Here is an 18,003-nt window from a genome sequence, read left to right on the forward strand (position 1 = left end):
TCTATGAGCAGGATGCCCATTCACTCTGTTTGGACAAGAACTTAATACCAAAAGCTGAACACTTTTTTTTTTTTTAAACCTACTTTCTTTTCTTTCTTTTTTTAACTTCATTTGGAAACAGGATTTGGAATAAGCTCTTCCCTCTTTTTTCTCTCTCTTTGATGCTTTTCCAAGGATCAGGCAGCCTGACAGAAAAAGTTGTGACAGATTTAGAAAACGGCAACAACAACAAAAAAAAGTCCAGAGGGAAGACAGACAGAGCTTTGCCCTGAAGGTTCCTGAGGAAGAAACAAGAGACAGATAAAGAGGCAGGGGTAATCTGAAGAGAGGGAGGGATGAGCGCAGCTGTTGTGTGAAGAGAAAATATAGATAAAGAAAGTGAGAAGGTGCACAAGTGTGAAGGGCGAAGGAGAGGAGACTGACAACACAGCCAAGGCTGGAAAGAATAAGGGAGCGTCAGCAAATGAACTAATCAGGTTGGAGACAAAAGGCAAACAGGACACCTGACATCAATAAAATAAAACAGTGAGAATGGAAATGCAGCAAGACAGGAGGGAAAGACTTCCTCTGAAGTGAAAGGAAAAAGAAAACAGGAGCCGTGTTTGACGCAAAGAAGAGGAGACGATTCCCTCATCATGTTTTATTCAGCTGGTTTCCCAAATTCAAACAACCTGCGCCGGAAAAGCAACTTCGTCCCAGGATAGAATGAAGAGAGGAGCAAAGAGATACCTGCCGAGTCTGTGATACCCTCCTGCTCCTCCTTTTCCTCCTCTCCTCCTTCCTTTCTTTCAATTTACATCCAGCTTTAGATTCACTAACTTCCTCCTCCTCTGCCCTCATATCTCCTCTCCTCTCCACCTCCTCACTATGTGGATACCAGCTTTGCTCCTATGGATTCTTAATATCAGCAATTTGTGCTCAGGACAAGACTATACGGACTATTACCAAACTGGAGACATGGGCACCGAGGTGAGACATTACGTTTCTTTACAATCCAGTGTATAAAAACTCAATGGCTTTTTTAAACCAATCCTACTGAGGAGTTTCACTAACTTCTACAGCTTGTAAATAACCGTCTACCATGGATTACATGCAGTACGCGTGACAAATGAAAGGAAAGAAATCTGAATAAATGTGTGGAGAAAGATAGCAAATGGAAATGCTGCCTGTAAAGAAACTTATTTCAATCATACACTTTAGCCTATACCAACTCTCAAACAATTTGAACACTTACGGGAGATTTTAGAGCAGTGTGTCAACCATCATCAAAACACCAAATGGGAGAATATCTATTGGAATATTGCTGTTAGTAAAGCTGTGTTTACTCTGGAAGTCTCATTATTGGGGGTTAGATCAAGATCAAGAGCTCTTTTAACAGAGAGACCTGACAAAACAAAGATGTGTATAAAAGTATAATCCAGTGTAGAGAAGATTTTCATGATGGGTTTGCTATTTGGTTCCGGTACAAGAATCCAATTCAATTTTTTAGCTTTTAAGCAAGGTGTTTTAATGTAACTATTAGATTTACAAGAGTACGCATCGGAGACGGAATGTCCAAGCTCTGTGCTCATGTGAAATGCAAACATTTTGTCTTTCTGGAGTCAAGAACAAGCTCTGAATTGATAAAAGAGGTGTGGAGATGATCAAAGGCAGACTGTAACCTGTTTCACAATTGAGCTGATAGCATACAAGATGGTATCGTCAGCGTAAAAATGGACATTGCAATGTTCAGTCGAAAAAATACAGTGATCCTTGTGGAACACCTTTACCACCAACGTAGAGGAGTTGATTTGAAACTATCGGCACCAACAGCCCAAACCAGAAAGATATGATTTGAACCAGTTGTAAGAATCAACAAAACCAATCAAAGAGTAGCTTATTTAGCTAAATATTATGATCAACAGTATCAAAAGCCTCGGACAGACTTAGAAAGAGTGCAGGTCTAAAGTGCTGTGACTGCCAGAGAGGCATGTAGTTGTGAGATGACCAGCAATCCTTCAGACAGACAGGACAGCTTAGATAAACTCACAAGTCTAACCACCTTTGTGTTATTCCATCATCTCTAAGGAGCTTTATGTTGGCTTTTCCTTAAACCTACATTGTGTAATGTTTTGAGTTGGTTCTTAGCAAAAAAACTTTGTTCTTTCACAAATGTGTACTCATTCATGTGTAATTACTTCCACCAACTAATCAAAGTGTTCTCGTAAGCGTAGAATCTGCCATTCAGGATCATTCAGAATACATACGGGCGAGTCGCTCAAATGACGGCAGCCATGTAGCGCCTCCATCTTTAAAATACATTAGCCAAAGAGGGACATACCTCCGCATTTCGCCCTCTTAACGCCTAGTGGCACCGTGACGAATGCAAGCGGGGGATTACTTGCCAGGGAAGCGAAAAAGAGACTTAAAACGACAACGCGACAGGCAAAGCAACAAGACCAAAATTAATATTGGAGTGGCTAGAACAGCTGCGTGTAAATGACGGAGAGAGCTAATTTCGGGTTCGGCCACCGTAGGAGGAAAGGCTAGAAAGTAATATTCAGTTGGTCGTCATATACAATTTCACCACTAGATGGGAGAAATTCTTACACAATGTAGCTTTAAATATTTGTTTTAATAATGAACTCAATTACCTGGCAAAACACTCCTAGTAGTAGTAATTACCCAAAGGCTTTAATGCAATCAATTGGATTTACCCTAACTTAAGGGAGTGTAATTTGAGCCCCAGCTTATAAAACCACTTCCTTTACCTTACATTTAATCATGAAACATCAATTTCTAGTGCAAAACATGTTTCCAAAGCTTGTTTCTGTGATGTCATTTCAGATAATACTATGAGCACAATTCTGTGTTAAACTCATCGACTGCTTTGGTTTCAAATGTCTACTTTACTGTAAATGCTGTTTACCCGCCAACCAGGAAACTATTTGGTGTTCTTCTGTGGAAGTGTCCCTGGGGTTGAGGTAAAAGCTTCCTCCTTGTCAAAAATGTCTTTAATGGCAGTGATTTATGATACTTTCTCTTTCATTTATTGATGTTAAAATAGTTTACTACAAGGGATTGTGTCCAAATGCACTGGAAGAGATCTTAAGTAATACAATCCTCGTGGAATTGAACGAAGGAATCCCAAATCACTATATTTTGATGAGACTAGCCAGCTATCAATTGTTAAAAAAAAAAAAAAAAAAAAAGACAAAATAAAATAGTGTGTTTGAACATAAGATTAGCTTCAGACACAACATGTTTCAACTGGAGGAAAGAGTGAGTGACGAATGCATGGGTGTGTGTGCCAGCAGTATCTCATGCTGAATCCAAGAGCATTGGTCATTCGTCCATTATGACCTCATAGTCCCACAGCAATGACCTCATGTCATGTAATCACTTAACAATCCAAAGGAGAGAGAGAGGGGGAGGGAGAGGGAGAGAGAGAGGGACCAAAAGAAAAACAGGAAATCTGGAAAGACATTGAAAGAAAAGAATAAGAGAAAATCATCCATCCTCCAATTATTAATTACAACTGTCCATCAAGATTATCGAGAGCTTGCGTCACTGTCATGTCTGACAGTGTTATGGAGGTTTCAGTGTTATTGTCTGAGCTTAAATACTAAGAACTGTCAAAAAAAAAAAAGATACACCTGCAGAAATGATGCGTGTTAATCAGTACTGCTATAAGTAAAGAAAAACATATTGGCAATTGTAGCCTTGACTTCACTCTAAGGGTAATGGCATTTCCATCAGCCTCAGCTGCAAATGTTAGCATGCTAAAATGCTAAACTAAGATGGTGAGCATGGTTGCATTATACCTGCTGAACATGCATGTTAGCATTGTCATTGTAAGCATGCTGATGTTAGCTTGTAGCTAAGGATATTTTGATGTGGGGTTGTATGAGGTACTTGTAACTTTTCCATAGTCAGTGTATTACATAAGTAGAAGGCGGTCGGCACGCCGCCAGTTTGGAGAAGCAGGCAGGCAGGAGTCACACAGTCAACACGAAAGCTAAGCAATGTGCTGCTGTGGATGGGGGCAGCAGCTGAATATATTTTATTTATATTTCTCAACCTTGCCATCAGACAGCCCTTTCCGACGGGGTACTGGAGCCGTTATCTATGCTCTCGTCAAAGCCACCAGACTCCATTGACAAAAACAACAAACATTCTACCTCACAGAACACCAGATTTGCTGGTCTACCGCTGCTTAGATCGGTTAGTTTGTATGTTAGTTTGTATGTTGTGTGACTTTTGTGCTATAAAAGGATTAGGAGCTAACAAAACTAACAAACAAACTAACCGGTTGAGGCAGCGGTAGGCCAGCAACCCCTGTGTTCTGCGAGGTAAAATGACTGTTTTTGTCAATGGAGTCTGGTGGCATGGAGCTTCCCCCTGTGTACACTTAAACAAGGCGGTTTGACGGCAAGGTAAAGCTGTGAAAAGATTTCAAATATAGCGTACAATTTAACTGATGTAGATTCTTTTTAGGTGTCTAAAATACATTTTGCTGTTCCCCCCCCCATCCACAGCAGTACATTGCTTAGCTTCTGAGCCTGTCCTCCTGCCTGCTTCTCCAAAACTGGGGGGGGTGCCGACCTCCATCTACTGTATGTAATACACTGACTATGGTTAAGTACCTCATTCAACCCCACTTCAAAAAATCCAAACTATCTCTTTAAAGCACCACTGTACAGCCTCATAGAGCATGGCTGTAGCCTCTTAGTCTTGTATTCAATAAACTTGTTTTGTAAAAATTGTCACAGGTTACACATATGTTGAGACATATGAGATGGCTAGAAAGAAACCAGGAAAAGCGTGGAGGTAGACAGAGAGAGAGAGTGAGTGAAAGAGAGAGAGAAAGAGATAAATGGAAAGACTGATAACATCGAAGATCTGGTTTCTGTTTAGGCAATGCCAGCTGTACCAGTCTGTTCCCTCTCAGCCTGGGAAACTAAACAACCACGCTCACTCCCCGGAGGAAGAATTAATATGTGACACTCGCAGCCGACTCCCAGCTGACATCTAGTCCCCACAGATGATACAGCTGCCAGTCAGTTAGACAATTTACCTTTTTTCTTCCATCTACTGTATCTCCACGGAGTGGAACAGAGTCATCCATCATGACGGCAGAAAAATCATTATGGCGATGACTCACAGCAGGAATGTTTTATAGAGCTACTGTAAACTGAGATTGCCTGCATATACCTGGTCAACCACATAAAGCCCTCTATGTACAACAATAATAATGATAACAATAATAATGTGGGTGTTGGCTGAGCTGACAATATCCAGTCTGGTCCATTTAAGCCACGGATGTGATTTAAGCAGGCCTAATGCTGTATTTAACGACTCCACTGAAGCTCTTATGTAGGGGACTCGAAGTTGTTAGTTTAACTTGTTATGGAGGGCACATTAAGGAAGGGTAGCAGAAAGAAATTAATTGCATTGATAAAGCAAACAAAAGGACTTTCAGATGCAGTACAAAAATGTAACCTCATTGGTAAACTTGCTCAGATTACAGCGTCTTGCTCAAGGCCACTCCGGGGCAGGTATTTTCCAATTTTATCACATTGCCTTAGGTGATACTGTTTAAAGTTTATAGCAGTCTATACCAGAAATAGCAAGAATAGCAATACTAAGGCATAAAGAAAACGCAGACTTTGCAGCTTCCTTGAGAACTTGAATGCAACATGTGTGTTTGTGTGTGTTTGTGTGTGTGTGTGTGTGTGTGTGTGTGTGTGTGTGTGTGTGTGTGTGTGTGTGTGTGTGTGTGTGTGTGTGTGTGTGTGTGTGTGCGCGTGCGTGTGAGGAGAGGACACACGTACCCATAATAACCAACAGTAGCCAACAGCAACATGTTACAACACATTGGTAGCTGAGGTATTCGCTGTTTATCCATCTCAAACAAGCAAAGCTTACACTGTTAATTCAGCACTATCTAATAGTTTTCCTCCAAATAACATGACTCGCAACAAATCACTTTTTCATTCAATCCATTTTTAATAACCAACAACAGTATATTGGGCCTGAAATTTGGGACTTATGTGCCAAATGCTAGTTTTTAAGACACATTTTATCGTCTCCTTAACTCCTGTTTTCCCCCGTCTTAGGGATGTTATCTACGAATATAACGCTTTTTATCAACACATGAAGAACTGAAGGTGTATGTTAGCTTAAGAAATATTGTGTCATTAAAGACCCATTTGTCTATATGATTCTTTCTTGTCTTCCAGGCTCCAGTATTGTCAGGTGACCAGGCCAGTTTGGAGTCAGTGACGAGTGTGGATCAGCTATTACAGCTTCTATACCCCGAATACAATTTGCTTCAGCACTGCCTGACGAAGAAATCATGGCACGCCTCCTCTTCCCCCTCTTTTCCTCCCTCCTCGGCAAACCCTTTAGTCCACTCTAACAATGAGGACCTGTGGGGTCAGCCGAGGGAGGAGGCTCTTTTCAAAATGGACAGGACTTTGGGAGGTAAACACTGAGATACTTCACAAACAAGTACTGTACGGTGAATTTAGTTGCCACTGCTTGAATTTAGATGAAAAGCAAACTAGTGGTTTCTGAGATAAGATATTTAATCATTTAATTTGTGAAAGTGTATATAATACCAGATCACTTCCAAAAACTCAAGGCAATATGAAAACATTCAAACTTTATGGGTGCCCAAATTCTTTCATATGAAGGGCCAAAGATGTATCTGGATGAAAGGCCATGGGCCAAAAATAAACGCTGATGACGTTATGTAAAAATGTATTATATTTGATAGAAAATGAACATTCTACATCTAAAATAAAATGTTGGCTGACTCAAAGCCAGTGAAGTGAGCACGGCTCACAGCACGTGAGAGAGAGCCGGCAGAATACCCTTATTCTTGTAAATCTTCGTGGATAAAACTTACGTCAAGTTTAATAAGGAAGTTTAACAGCACTGCAACACTGCAGCACAACACTGGGCTTTACTGTCTGTAAAACTCAGATGAAGTACTTTTCAGCTACACAAAATGTATGTTTTTGTAGTCAATAAAGTTAGGACTTAACAGCACTTTAAAAAATAGGAGAATAAGCATGATCATGTCACATGCCATGGTGGGCAATAACAAAGGCAAAACGGGCCAAACTTGGCCCGCGCGCCCCAAATTGGGTGGCCTTGCTTTAAACCCTAGAGTGGGCTGCCAGACAGATTTCTTTGCACTGGAGACAAAAGTAGCTGGTAAATGCAATAAATAAAAGCCAAGTTGGATAAAAGACTGGAAAATGAAAATAAGATACATTATTTCCTGCCATCACCCCAAAACCCCTAATAACAGATCAATTAGGACCTAAAAGCTCTCTTGTATTCAGATTCAGTTACTAAATCACATTTGTTTTCAGTCATCTTAGAGGAGATCCAGCGGACCTCATGCCAGCCCCGAGAGGTGTGTGTTGAGGTCGCCAAAGAATACCCAGAATCCACCAGTCAGTTCTACCTCCCTCGATGTGTGGCGCTGCATCGGTGCGGAGGGTGCTGCACCAACGAGGCCTATTACTGCACAAACACAAGTCACACGCTCGTCAACAAGACAGTAAGTGGCACAGCTGGATTCTTTCTTGCCCTGTTTACGTCCATGTCAGACACTTCTTAGCACTTGAGTCTTTCAACACTGGCTCACATTACACGATCGTGTTGGTATTTTCTGCTCTCACACTTCGAACGGCCTCGGGAAAGAGGACAATGGGAATCTATCCAATTGTGTAACAAGCTCATCTGTATCACAGCCCGCCCTGCTGCAGTGGTACACCCTTTGGCTACAACTGGACATCAAGTCAATACAATACACACGCACAGTTGCACAATCTTGCATATCATTACATCAACCTTTGCACAGTCACAACCAGCAATATTGTAATGAAAACAGCATCAGAAGAAGAAGAAGAGTAGGGAAATAAAATGTCTTACACAAATTACACTTTTGCGCACGCACGCACGCACACACACGCGCACATCTAACCTTCATCTTTCCTCCTGCTAGTTGATGGAACTGTCCCCGCCAAGGATGGATCGCTCCGTCATCATGATATCCTTCGTCAACCACACTTCGTGCGAATGCCTCTCCAAGCGGCCACTCCACACCATCATAAGACGAGCTGCATCAGATCACCTGTGAGTGAGAGTGAGGAGTGACGTGTGTGTGTGTGTGTGTGTTTACAAACTTTTCTGAGTCATTTGTCTGGTACCCATGCGTTTAGAATATGTGCGTCTGTGCAGGTGTTCCCCTCCTGAAGCTCCCTGTGCCTCCGGGTCATTATGGGATCCAATGAGCTGTGTGTGTGTCTCTACAGACGCCTTAAACTACTCGGAGAGAGAAACAGGTGAGTGTGCATGAGTCATGATAAAGTCAAATTATTCAGTTGATATAAATGGTTACACTTTTCTGTACTTGTTTTCTGTGAAATACTGGGTACAGTTAGCTGTTTTGGGCTCTAAAATCAAATCAAATGAGTCCACTTTAAGGATTATACTAGCCAAAAAGGTTGTGAACAACTGGTGTAGAGAGCAGAAAATATTTCCGGCTGTCTCTATTTTGAGTCCTTTAACACATACAAAAACAAAACAAGCTTGGAACCAATCAAATGCTAGAAAGCAAGGATGATTTTGGCTAATCAAAATCAAGCAACAAAATCAAATGTATAACTTATATCAAAATGTAAATGTTACATCCTCAATAAAGGGTTGAGACCAGGATGTCAAAGAAGCAACACCTATGCAGTATGTTGCATTACAAAAAAAAAAGAAAAAACAGGATTTACCTCATCCGTGAGTTTGAATAGCGTGGAGACATAGCAGCAGGTTCCGATTGGGACATCTGATACAACACAGGTGTTTTCACTGATGAATGGAAATCACCTGCTGCAGAGTTTGGCAGGAGTCTAAAACCTGCACAGTGTAAAGCCCCCCCCTTCCCCTCTCCTGCACAAATAATCCCCCCACATGTTATAATATTAAAGAAATGTGCTTTTATTTCTAAGTGTGTATTGTTCCACTTTGGCCTTGTAACTAGTAAACAGAACTGACAACTCCCAGCTCTGAGAGAGAATGCCAAATTATCCAAAACGTGGCTACACCTAAACCCCCACTGAGCGGGTTTTGGGATGTGAGCCAGATTTCGTTCAAAAACTCCACCAGCACAGCCAGATGATGATGATGATGATGATGAATATGATGGTGATGATGATGCTGCTTGGGCGGCAAATTAAATGATCTGAAGCAACTTTCCCCCCCGGGGGAATGTTTATTCAACTGTAACATGAGAAGCGAAAGTGTCTTTGTGGCATGTTACTTGTACAATCACGTAGTGAACTACAGTGCCTTCCGTCTCCAGTAACCTTTTTCTTTTTTTCTAATAATAAACTGGGAAACCTTACTTAACATAATCCGTAACGGACTGAACAGACTGAAAATAGATACCGATTGGGAAATCGTGCGTGCATGGCTGCAGAAAGACAAAACAAAGCTGGAAAAAAACAACAACTACTAAATACCTATTTTTTACCTCCTTTCCATGTGGCTTCCAGGGGCGCTGGACTCAGTTCTGCTGGCTCTCTGTGGGCCCAACAGGATTCTGCACGAATCCACCTGCGAGTGCGTTTGTCGGAATGGACTCACCGAGGACAGCTGCGATCCAGGCTGGAAACTGGACCACAACACCTGTAAGGAGGGTTACAGTTACTGGAAATATTTTACGCCATACCGTTGTTTGAAAAAGGAATTCAAACCCCAGAGTCTAAGTGGAAGCCTTTGTTTTTCAGAAGATGTGAAGATAGAAAGAATAAATATGAGGGGATACCAGAGAGAGTCTTTACATTGTACTTCTCCAAAGTGTAACATTAGAACCTATTGTGTCAATTGACACAATAGGTTCTAATGCCTGAATAGGGATGCCAAAAGGGCTCCTTCAAAGATTATTTTGTTGGGCTTTTCCACCTTTATTTGACAGGACAGCTAGGTAAGAAAGAGGGGGAAGACATGCAGGAAATCATCACAGGTCAGATTCGAACCCTGGACCTCTGCATCGAGGTATAAACCTCCAAGTATATGTGCGCCTGCTTTACCCACTTAGCCAACCCAGGACACAAAGTGCACCTCTTTTGTGTGAGAAAGTGGAGAGACAAAAAACAAAAACAAATCAATTTACTGTAAATAAACCAAATTGCTAAGAAAAGGGCTGTCGTTCTGAAAGCTGCCAGGCAAGATCGAGCCAGAATGGATAAACACAGACGGAGGGAAGTTTTTGGGAAGTAGGGCTTTATGCAACTACCTGACAAGTCAGAACCTGACCGCCAAATATTCAGCAACGACACCAACAGAGGTGCACGATCCGATATCTGATAACGTTTTGGTTTTAATTCATTAAAATGAAACTCTTCCTTCTCTCAGGTGAATGCCAGTGTGAAGGCCAAGGTGAGGGGAAGTGGTGTCCCACCGGCCAGCGGTGGGACGAGGAGCTGTGTGGCTGCGTGTGTGCTGCAGAGTGTCCCGGGAATCAGCCCCTGAACCCCGACACCTGCCTGTGTCAGTGCAGAGAGAGTCCACAGTCGTGTCTGCGGCAGGGCAAGAGGTTCAACCCCGACTCCTGCAGGTAGGTGTCCGTCCTCGTCCTGGTTTCGAGCCCAAGTCCCTCTTCTTGAGCAGAACACTGGAGTTCTCAGCTCGGCGGTCTTTTCTCTGTGTGGAAAGGGGCAAGCAAAAAGAGAATGTCTCCTCTGGGGGATGAAATTATCCTTAGTATCCGCACTCTGGGTCTCTGCCAACTCCACCCTTAGCTCCTAGAACCCCCTCTGTCCTAAGCCAAAAAGAAAAGCCAATAAGCGATAATAAACAATTCCATCAATGATGTCAAAGATGCTATTTCTCCTCTGTTAGTATCCATTTTTTTTAACAATCAGTTGTGTTACTGTCTCTAACTGACAGGAAACACACACCTTCTCTTCTTTTAATAAAAGTTGTACAGCACATCCCATATAAGCTGAAAATAGTGGGTTTATATAGTCACATCAATTCCTTAGAAACTGCACTTGTCTGAAATATGATCTGCGTGTAGGCAGACTGCCATATGTGGCCGAGAACACACTCAAACTCGTCATAAAGAGTTTTAATAGAGCATGAAATATGTTAGCGGCTATGGAGCAGGAGATGTGACATGGGCTCAAGGGGCAGTTCTATTAGAATATAGTGGCTTAACAACATACAACTTGGCACATTTGATTTAAGAGCAGGTTTTTACTCGTATACTTTCTTCAATGATCATTTGAATTTTTGTTTGTTTTGAAATGCCTGATTGTTACCTGGCAAACCACAATCTGTGGTTACTGTGTCATTATTACTTCACTCTTAAACGCTCTGAGAGTTTCGCAGCTGTAGCTAAGGACAAGTCAGTTCCTGCTTTACAGTAACTTCCATTTGGGAAACAACTATTTACCAATTTTTCCCAAATTAAAATGCAGCATTTCTGCACGTCAGTTCATCACGAGTTACCTGAACCTGTGACTTACACGGAGTGCACTGGTCCTGTCCTGCTGTGCTCAGGCCGGTCAGCCCTTGGGGGGGCCTTCGCTAGTCTTTGCCCTGGGAGTCTGCATAGAAAGGGGCGAGGAGAGTGGGAGTGAGAACCAGAGATTTAGGGAACAGGCAGTCCCTCCAAAACTCTCAATGGACATGTCATACATTCCAAACTCGAGAAAGAAAAACGTTCTTCGTCCATTTTCTTTCGCTCACATGTTTCCATATGGCCTTTTATGGACATGGGGGGGGGGTCCAAGACATTCAACTGCGGGTCTCAGCTGCGTGTCGCGGTTCCCACAGCCGGCACGCAAGAGATCAACCTCCCTCTGACCCAAGAGGCCTGCAGAGACAGACGGGGAGACCGGGCGAACTCGATGACAGTGAGCAGAGCAGCAGTAAGACGGGCTCGGAGACAAATTGAGTGACGAGGAAAAGAACACACAGGCAGACATGAGCTTCGATATGAGCGATATCTAATCGTGGCTTTACACGTGTGGGAAAGTTCACAGACATATATGCACTACACGTGACCCTTAGGCAGAGTCTCTATAACTTTCTCAGCTTAAGAGGGCTGAAATAAATAAGATCTTTTACTCAAACTTAAAATTCAATTTCAGTTAGATTTCCTTAATTGTGTTTTTAAGTAAAATTCAAATATTTCACAGCTTAAAGTTCCAAATTCTCTTCAATCTTAGCCCTGCAATTGCTTTGGAAATGATGCTTTATATCAGCGTGTGGTGCTATAGTGACTTCATTTTTTTAATGTTTTCTAGCAACCACATTACAAGTTTTTACACGCAAACTGGCTTATTAAATCACTGGGTTGAAACTATCTTATTCTAATTAAGTAAGCACTGATTCAGTATAGATTTTTGAATGGCTGGTGCAACCCAATCCAGCTCTTTAATACAGTATGGGACGTTAGTATTCAAGTATGCACAACACATGTCCCTTTTCTATCATTCTTTTCATTGTTTTGTCCTTTTTTTAAGTTTGATACAACATCTGGTCACAGGAGGTGGTGCACTGAAGACAATACACCTACTGTGATTTTGAAGATGAGAGTTCCCAGAATTTGGCCATATTCCTTCCCTCTCTGGAGGAATACTCCCTCTTTTTCTCACGCACAGAATCGTTTGATGCACGCAAAAAACTAAACTTGGATCAGGGATTTTGAAGATCTGAATAATTGATAGTATTCAAGTCAAGGGAAGAGTATAAACTCCTGTCTTTCTTCTCTGTTCCTCTCAACCTCACCCTTTCTTTCCCTTCACCCTTACTTTAAAACTCTCTTAATTCCTATTGTATATTCACTTTCTCCTCTCCATTTTCCTCCTCCTTCTCCCTCTGTCCAGTTGTTACAGGTTGCCTTGCAGAAAGCCCAGACGTGTGTGCCAGGCTGGTTTTTACTACAGCCACCAAGTCTGCCAGTGCATTCCCAACTACATGAGGCCTGAGTGGAACTAACCAACCACAGACAGGAGCAGAAAGACTGCAGGTGAAGCCATTTATTGCCTGTCAACATGAGGCTAGAAAGTGTTTGGCCTGAAAACAAAGGGACAATAAGAAGGACGTGCGTCTTGACAGGAGGACAGGAAGGTGGAACCACACATAGACATGTACTGGATTACAACAGCAGCACATGGAGGAGTTTTATTATTTCTGTCTGTGCTCCGATACTCTCTGCAAGAGGATGGGAGTGCTTCCCGGTGAAACAAAAAGGCCCAAACAGCCACCCATAGGCAGCAAAACTCATAAAAGTGGAGTAATTTCAGCCCAAGAGAAAATGAAGAGAGATATTTGGCTCTCTGGGACCCTAATAACTCCAATCACACATGCCTAAAAGCATGACAGCAAGGCGGGATGGACCAATCAGCAGACTCTAAACCAGCGTTCATCCCCGCCACAACGTGTTTGAGCAAGATATTCAACCAGCGGCCTGCTGCAGAGACACCACTTAGGACTGTGTGAAATGGAAAGTGGAATTTATAATAACAGACCAGAATCCACGCTTCTTTTTTTTTTTAGATTAAATAAGCTGTAGGCACTTTGGCAGTCTTGAGTCGTGAGATGTTTGAGAGGTTGAAGGATTTATTTTTGACGAAATCATGTAATGTGATGTTGCCAGGGCCTTATATTCCTTTCATTTCTTTTAGCAGAGGTGGGAACGGTGACGACATATTTCGGTGGTCTATTCAGAGGATGTTTCCAACACCAGATTTGAATTTTGGCGACTAGTGAAAGGCATGGAGCGAAGCTCTTGTTGCAGCTAGTTTTTTTTTTACTTTGTCTCATGTTTTATAAAAGGGAAGAGGTTTAATGCCAGACCCTGTTTGATTGAACGCTAATTTAAACGCTCCCAAAGAGCTATTATATCCTCCAGTTTCTACTTGCCTCTAACCGTGGCGCTGCTCTTTGAAGATTTCACTCACATGTGGCTGAAAGTGATCACAATTGATGCTAACACTTGGGTCTCTGGATCGTCTGGTAATTTAACTTTACACACTAAGTAATATTATTTGTAAATATTTAAATCTTTGTCATATTTAAAACTGATATTTTGAAGACTCATGAGAATCATGTGTAGTTGTAAAATACTGTATTGAAGTCACAATCATAACTATTGTTTTGCATTAAAACAATTCACATGCCTTTGTACTCGGGTTTGAATTATTATGGAGAATTTGAATTATGTTTTTGTGCAAATTGTCCATTTTGCCTGCACTGCAAGATTCTTTTTAACAGTTCATTTGGGCTATACCATACACCTTTAAGAAAAACAATGATTTTAGGGCACACTAAATACATTAAATGTTAGGATGAGTTATTGCAGGGTAGAGGTGATAGTAGTTTTTGTGCTGTATGGATGTAGAGAAAAACTGCAATTCTGCTACTACTACTAAATATTTAAAGTAGTTTTGAAGTATTGATTAAAAGCCTTGTCAGACAATGTTTGTTTCCCTGTTGAATATTCTATTTTCTGGTGGTACACTGGCAGCGGTATGTGAATTCTGGTGAACACTACATTCCACTCATTTAAGTATAATTTGTTTTGTTCTTTTTTTTTTACATCAAAACTGTCAAATGTTGTCAAAATCCATAATTTACAACATGTGTTATTGTAGAATGTAACTACTCTGCATGTTTTCCAGAAATATAAAAACATTTAATACAATAATCACACATAAAATGTGAAATTTGTCACTGCTCCCTTAAAAAAAAAAAAAAATAATACTACTATTGCACTTAAGCTCTCTGGCAACTAGAGGATAAGAAATGCCCGTTACATTGCTCATGTTTCTAATGACGATCTTGTGAAAAATGCCTCCACCCCGCTGCACGCACACACACACACCTCTGGGTGGGAACTTGACTCTTCCTGTAGTCTCCTGTTTCTTCTTCTCCCTCCTCTTGGGCAGTCTCTCTCTCTCTCTCCCTCTGTCTGCATCTACCACAATAAACAATATTGACTCAGAGAGAAAACAGAGATTGCCTTTCTGTCTGGCCCACGTGATCGTCTGCCTCATTACCTGACTGTCTGATCTGTCTGCATCATTAGCTGATTACACTGGTTAATGGATGAGCTGTAGCCTCAGCTACCGGAAACTTATTTAATCCCGGTCTGCTTTTTTGTACAACATGTGTGAACATGGACTGTGCTGCATCAATACATTATACTCTGCATGTGCTCACGTTGGCAGAAATGTACCCTGAAATAGTCCACGAAGTTTTCAGGTAGTGGGAGTCTGAGGCCGAGGCTACAGCTGGTGGAGGTTCAGCTCCTTTTCAAATCATGAAAATGCAATTCAAATATATCAAAAATAAAGGCTTCCAAAACTTTGAACCTTTCATTGCTAGGTTGGTCATGATTGGCAATTCAGTTCCCCTTTTTAGTTTTAGCTTTTAAGTAGTTTCACCTGTTGGGATTTCAAACTCTAGTATAACACAAGCCAAAGGTTGGCAAAAAGTGAGGATTTATCTTGCGAGTGATCAGTCTACATAAGTCAACATTCTCTCTTCCTCTGCGGCCCACTCTCCAATACTGCTGTGTCTTATCTGTTGCCAGTGCACTGAATCATTTTACCTTCTCCTTTTGGATATAAACTGCTCATTCCTCCTCTGATGAAAACACGCAATTCTCTGGTGTATTGGACATCATTGTTAACGGCAAACTGAACAGATGCCATTCGAAATAAGTTTTATTTTTTACTTCAAGAACAAAATATAAACCCAGCTCCGACATCCCCTTTTATAATAAGCCACTGAAACTCTTCATATATTTACAAAAAGATTTAAAAAAAAAAAAACTTAAATAAATATAACCTGCCGCTGATCATGAAAGACTGATGAGGTCTCCTGGTAACACTTAGAAACTGGTTGTTTATGACGTTCTCTTTGAAGGAAAGAACATTCGACCTAAAAGAGAAATCACAATGTTTCTTTCTATGGTCTTGGACAAGTTCAGTAGATAAAAATCTATGTTTAAGTGAGAAAATATAAGCAAGGATGTCAGCTGCTCCACTGACAGCAAATAATTAACAGAACATGATCGGTGACAGAACCCAGCAAAAATATCAGCGGGATACTGGCACATTTTGTGGTTGGTTGCAGGAACTGAAGCCATTTCTTGAGTCCATCCAGTGATAAAATACAGTGGAGCAGCATTTGTATGTAGAAATCCTTCTGTTGCAAAACTGAGCAAATAATATCTTATGTTTTGCAAGAAAAAAAAAAAAACAATCTGTTAACCTAAAGAGATTGGTGCACACTGCTCCCTACTGGTTACTCATGGTGAGGACAAGCACATACCTAATCAACCCCATAGGGATGTAAGAAATACAATTAGTATTTAAACAAGAGTTATACATAACATTATCCCAAAGAAGACTGTGATACAGCAATCTTACAACTTTGCAAATGTAAGAAAATCATACGCAACCTCAGGATGTTAAAATAGCATGACTCGTAAGATGCTTCATTCATTTCACAATCCCCATCACTTTGAGTTTAAGCAGAAAGAAATTGATAAATCGTATGAGAAGAGTGCAAAAAAAGCAAATAATGGCATTATATGGCTTACTGATGTGAAAAATTATGTATCCTAGTGATAGCTGGAGCAGCCTTGTCGTCTGGCTCGAGTGTTTTTTTTTGTTTTTTTTCACAGCTTTCAAGAGTCCAGTCTTTAAGCCACAATTCCTAATCTCCATACCAGGTGAAGCAGCTGGAAACAGCACGGTGGTTCCAGAGCAGGCACTTCAGTACTAGCTGTTCGGCCAACGGTCGGACTGGGATTCAGTGCGGTTGTCTTTTGTCGATCGGCCGTTTTCGTGTGTTCCGACCGGTCCTACAGGCACGTGCTGCAGTCAAAGTCAGGTATCCCTTTCAGTTCTCAGGCTCCAGATGTCATCCAGATAGCATGGATCTGTTGTGTTAGGATTCCTCCGGTGGGCTCCACGCAGGTCAGTATATTATGCATCCAAAATGTCAATTCACTTAGACTTTAGACATGTTCAACTGTTGCCTGAAACAGAAAAAAAGAGAATAATGACACACCTTAAAAAATCTAGCTTCCATGCTTGCATTATTTATTGCCATATTAAACCCAATACAAGACAATATTTCAGATTTTTATAACCAGGGTTACAGTACAATACAGTATTCTTAATATCCAAGCATGCTTACAGATGCAGATTATGCAAAATAATATGATCCGTTTTATACTGTCTAAACCTTCTAGGTATCATGTGGGAAGAAATGAGTTTAAGAGGGTTGAGTTCCTGCCTGTTAAGCTTAGGGTTGAACAACTTAAACTCAATCATATGTACAGTATTATTAATGGTGTAGCCCCAAAGTATTTGGGATTTCAGATTTTAATGGTACATACTCAACATGCCCATGAGACTAGGGCCAGTGTCCGTTCATGTAAGGTGCCATGTGTGAATAGTGAAGCCAGAAAATCCTTTTATTATATACAGGAATTATTTTATGGAATAGTCTTCCACTTCATATCAAAATGGCAGTAACAAAAAGGGATTTTAGACATAAAGTTAGGGCCTACTTATGGAATAAAATAGATAATTAGTAGGGCTGTCCTCGACTAAAGAAATTCTTAGTCGACTAACACTTATGATTTTGTCGACTAATCGATTAGTTGATTTAATTGACAGAGCTGTGCGCTTTGAGAGGTGGTTAAGACTAGAAAGGCACAATATAAATGTAGTTAATTAACCATCTGTAAAACTGAGTTTCTCCACAATTAATCCTGCAAAAGCACCACTTTAAATCTTGTGTTTACCATAAATGTGCTCAGAAGTTTCTTAGAAATAAGTAATTAAGCATGAATAAGCATAAAAAATGACTAATCGACTAAAGAAATCTTAGTCGACTAAGACCAAAACGACCGATTAGTCGACTAATCAACTAAGAGGTGGCAGCCCTAATAATTAGGGGGAAATAAAATCTAGATTGGGG

The 18,003-nt window shown here is 41.0% G+C and overlaps 2 protein-coding genes across 3 annotated transcripts in view; one reads left to right on the forward strand and one right to left on the reverse strand.

The window, feature by feature from the left end:
* On the forward strand, positions 1-14,477 carry LOC114550825 (vascular endothelial growth factor C). Its single transcript, XM_028571716.1, has 8 exons — positions 1-969; positions 6,222-6,465; positions 7,365-7,555; positions 8,003-8,133; positions 8,239-8,342; positions 9,546-9,680; positions 10,408-10,609; positions 12,888-14,477. Exons 1-8 carry the CDS (start codon positions 868-870, stop codon positions 12,997-12,999), a joined length of 1,221 nt encoding a protein of 406 aa, XP_028427517.1. The 5' UTR covers positions 1-867; the 3' UTR covers positions 13,000-14,477.
* The window catches only part of LOC114550824 (uncharacterized), an 18,360-nt gene continuing 11,879 nt past the window's right edge, over positions 11,523-18,003 (reverse strand). The window contains exons 10-12 of one of the 2 annotated variants that reach the window (XR_003691757.1): positions 14,888-17,053; positions 11,746-11,872; positions 11,523-11,603 (exon numbers count right to left, since the gene is read on the reverse strand). Coding sequence is in view for 1 of the 2 variants with exons in the window: in XM_028571715.1 (XP_028427516.1) it covers positions 17,043-17,053 (11 nt within the window). In the remaining variant the exon portion in view is untranslated. Of the gene's footprint in view, positions 11,604-11,745; positions 11,873-14,887; positions 17,054-18,003 lie in introns of those variants that run through there. The other variant, XM_028571715.1, reaches the window with a different exon arrangement.

The sequence above is a fragment of the Perca flavescens genome, chromosome 24, assembly GCF_004354835.1.
Source record: "Perca flavescens isolate YP-PL-M2 chromosome 24, PFLA_1.0, whole genome shotgun sequence".
Classification (NCBI taxonomy): Eukaryota; Metazoa; Chordata; class Actinopteri; order Perciformes; family Percidae; genus Perca; species Perca flavescens.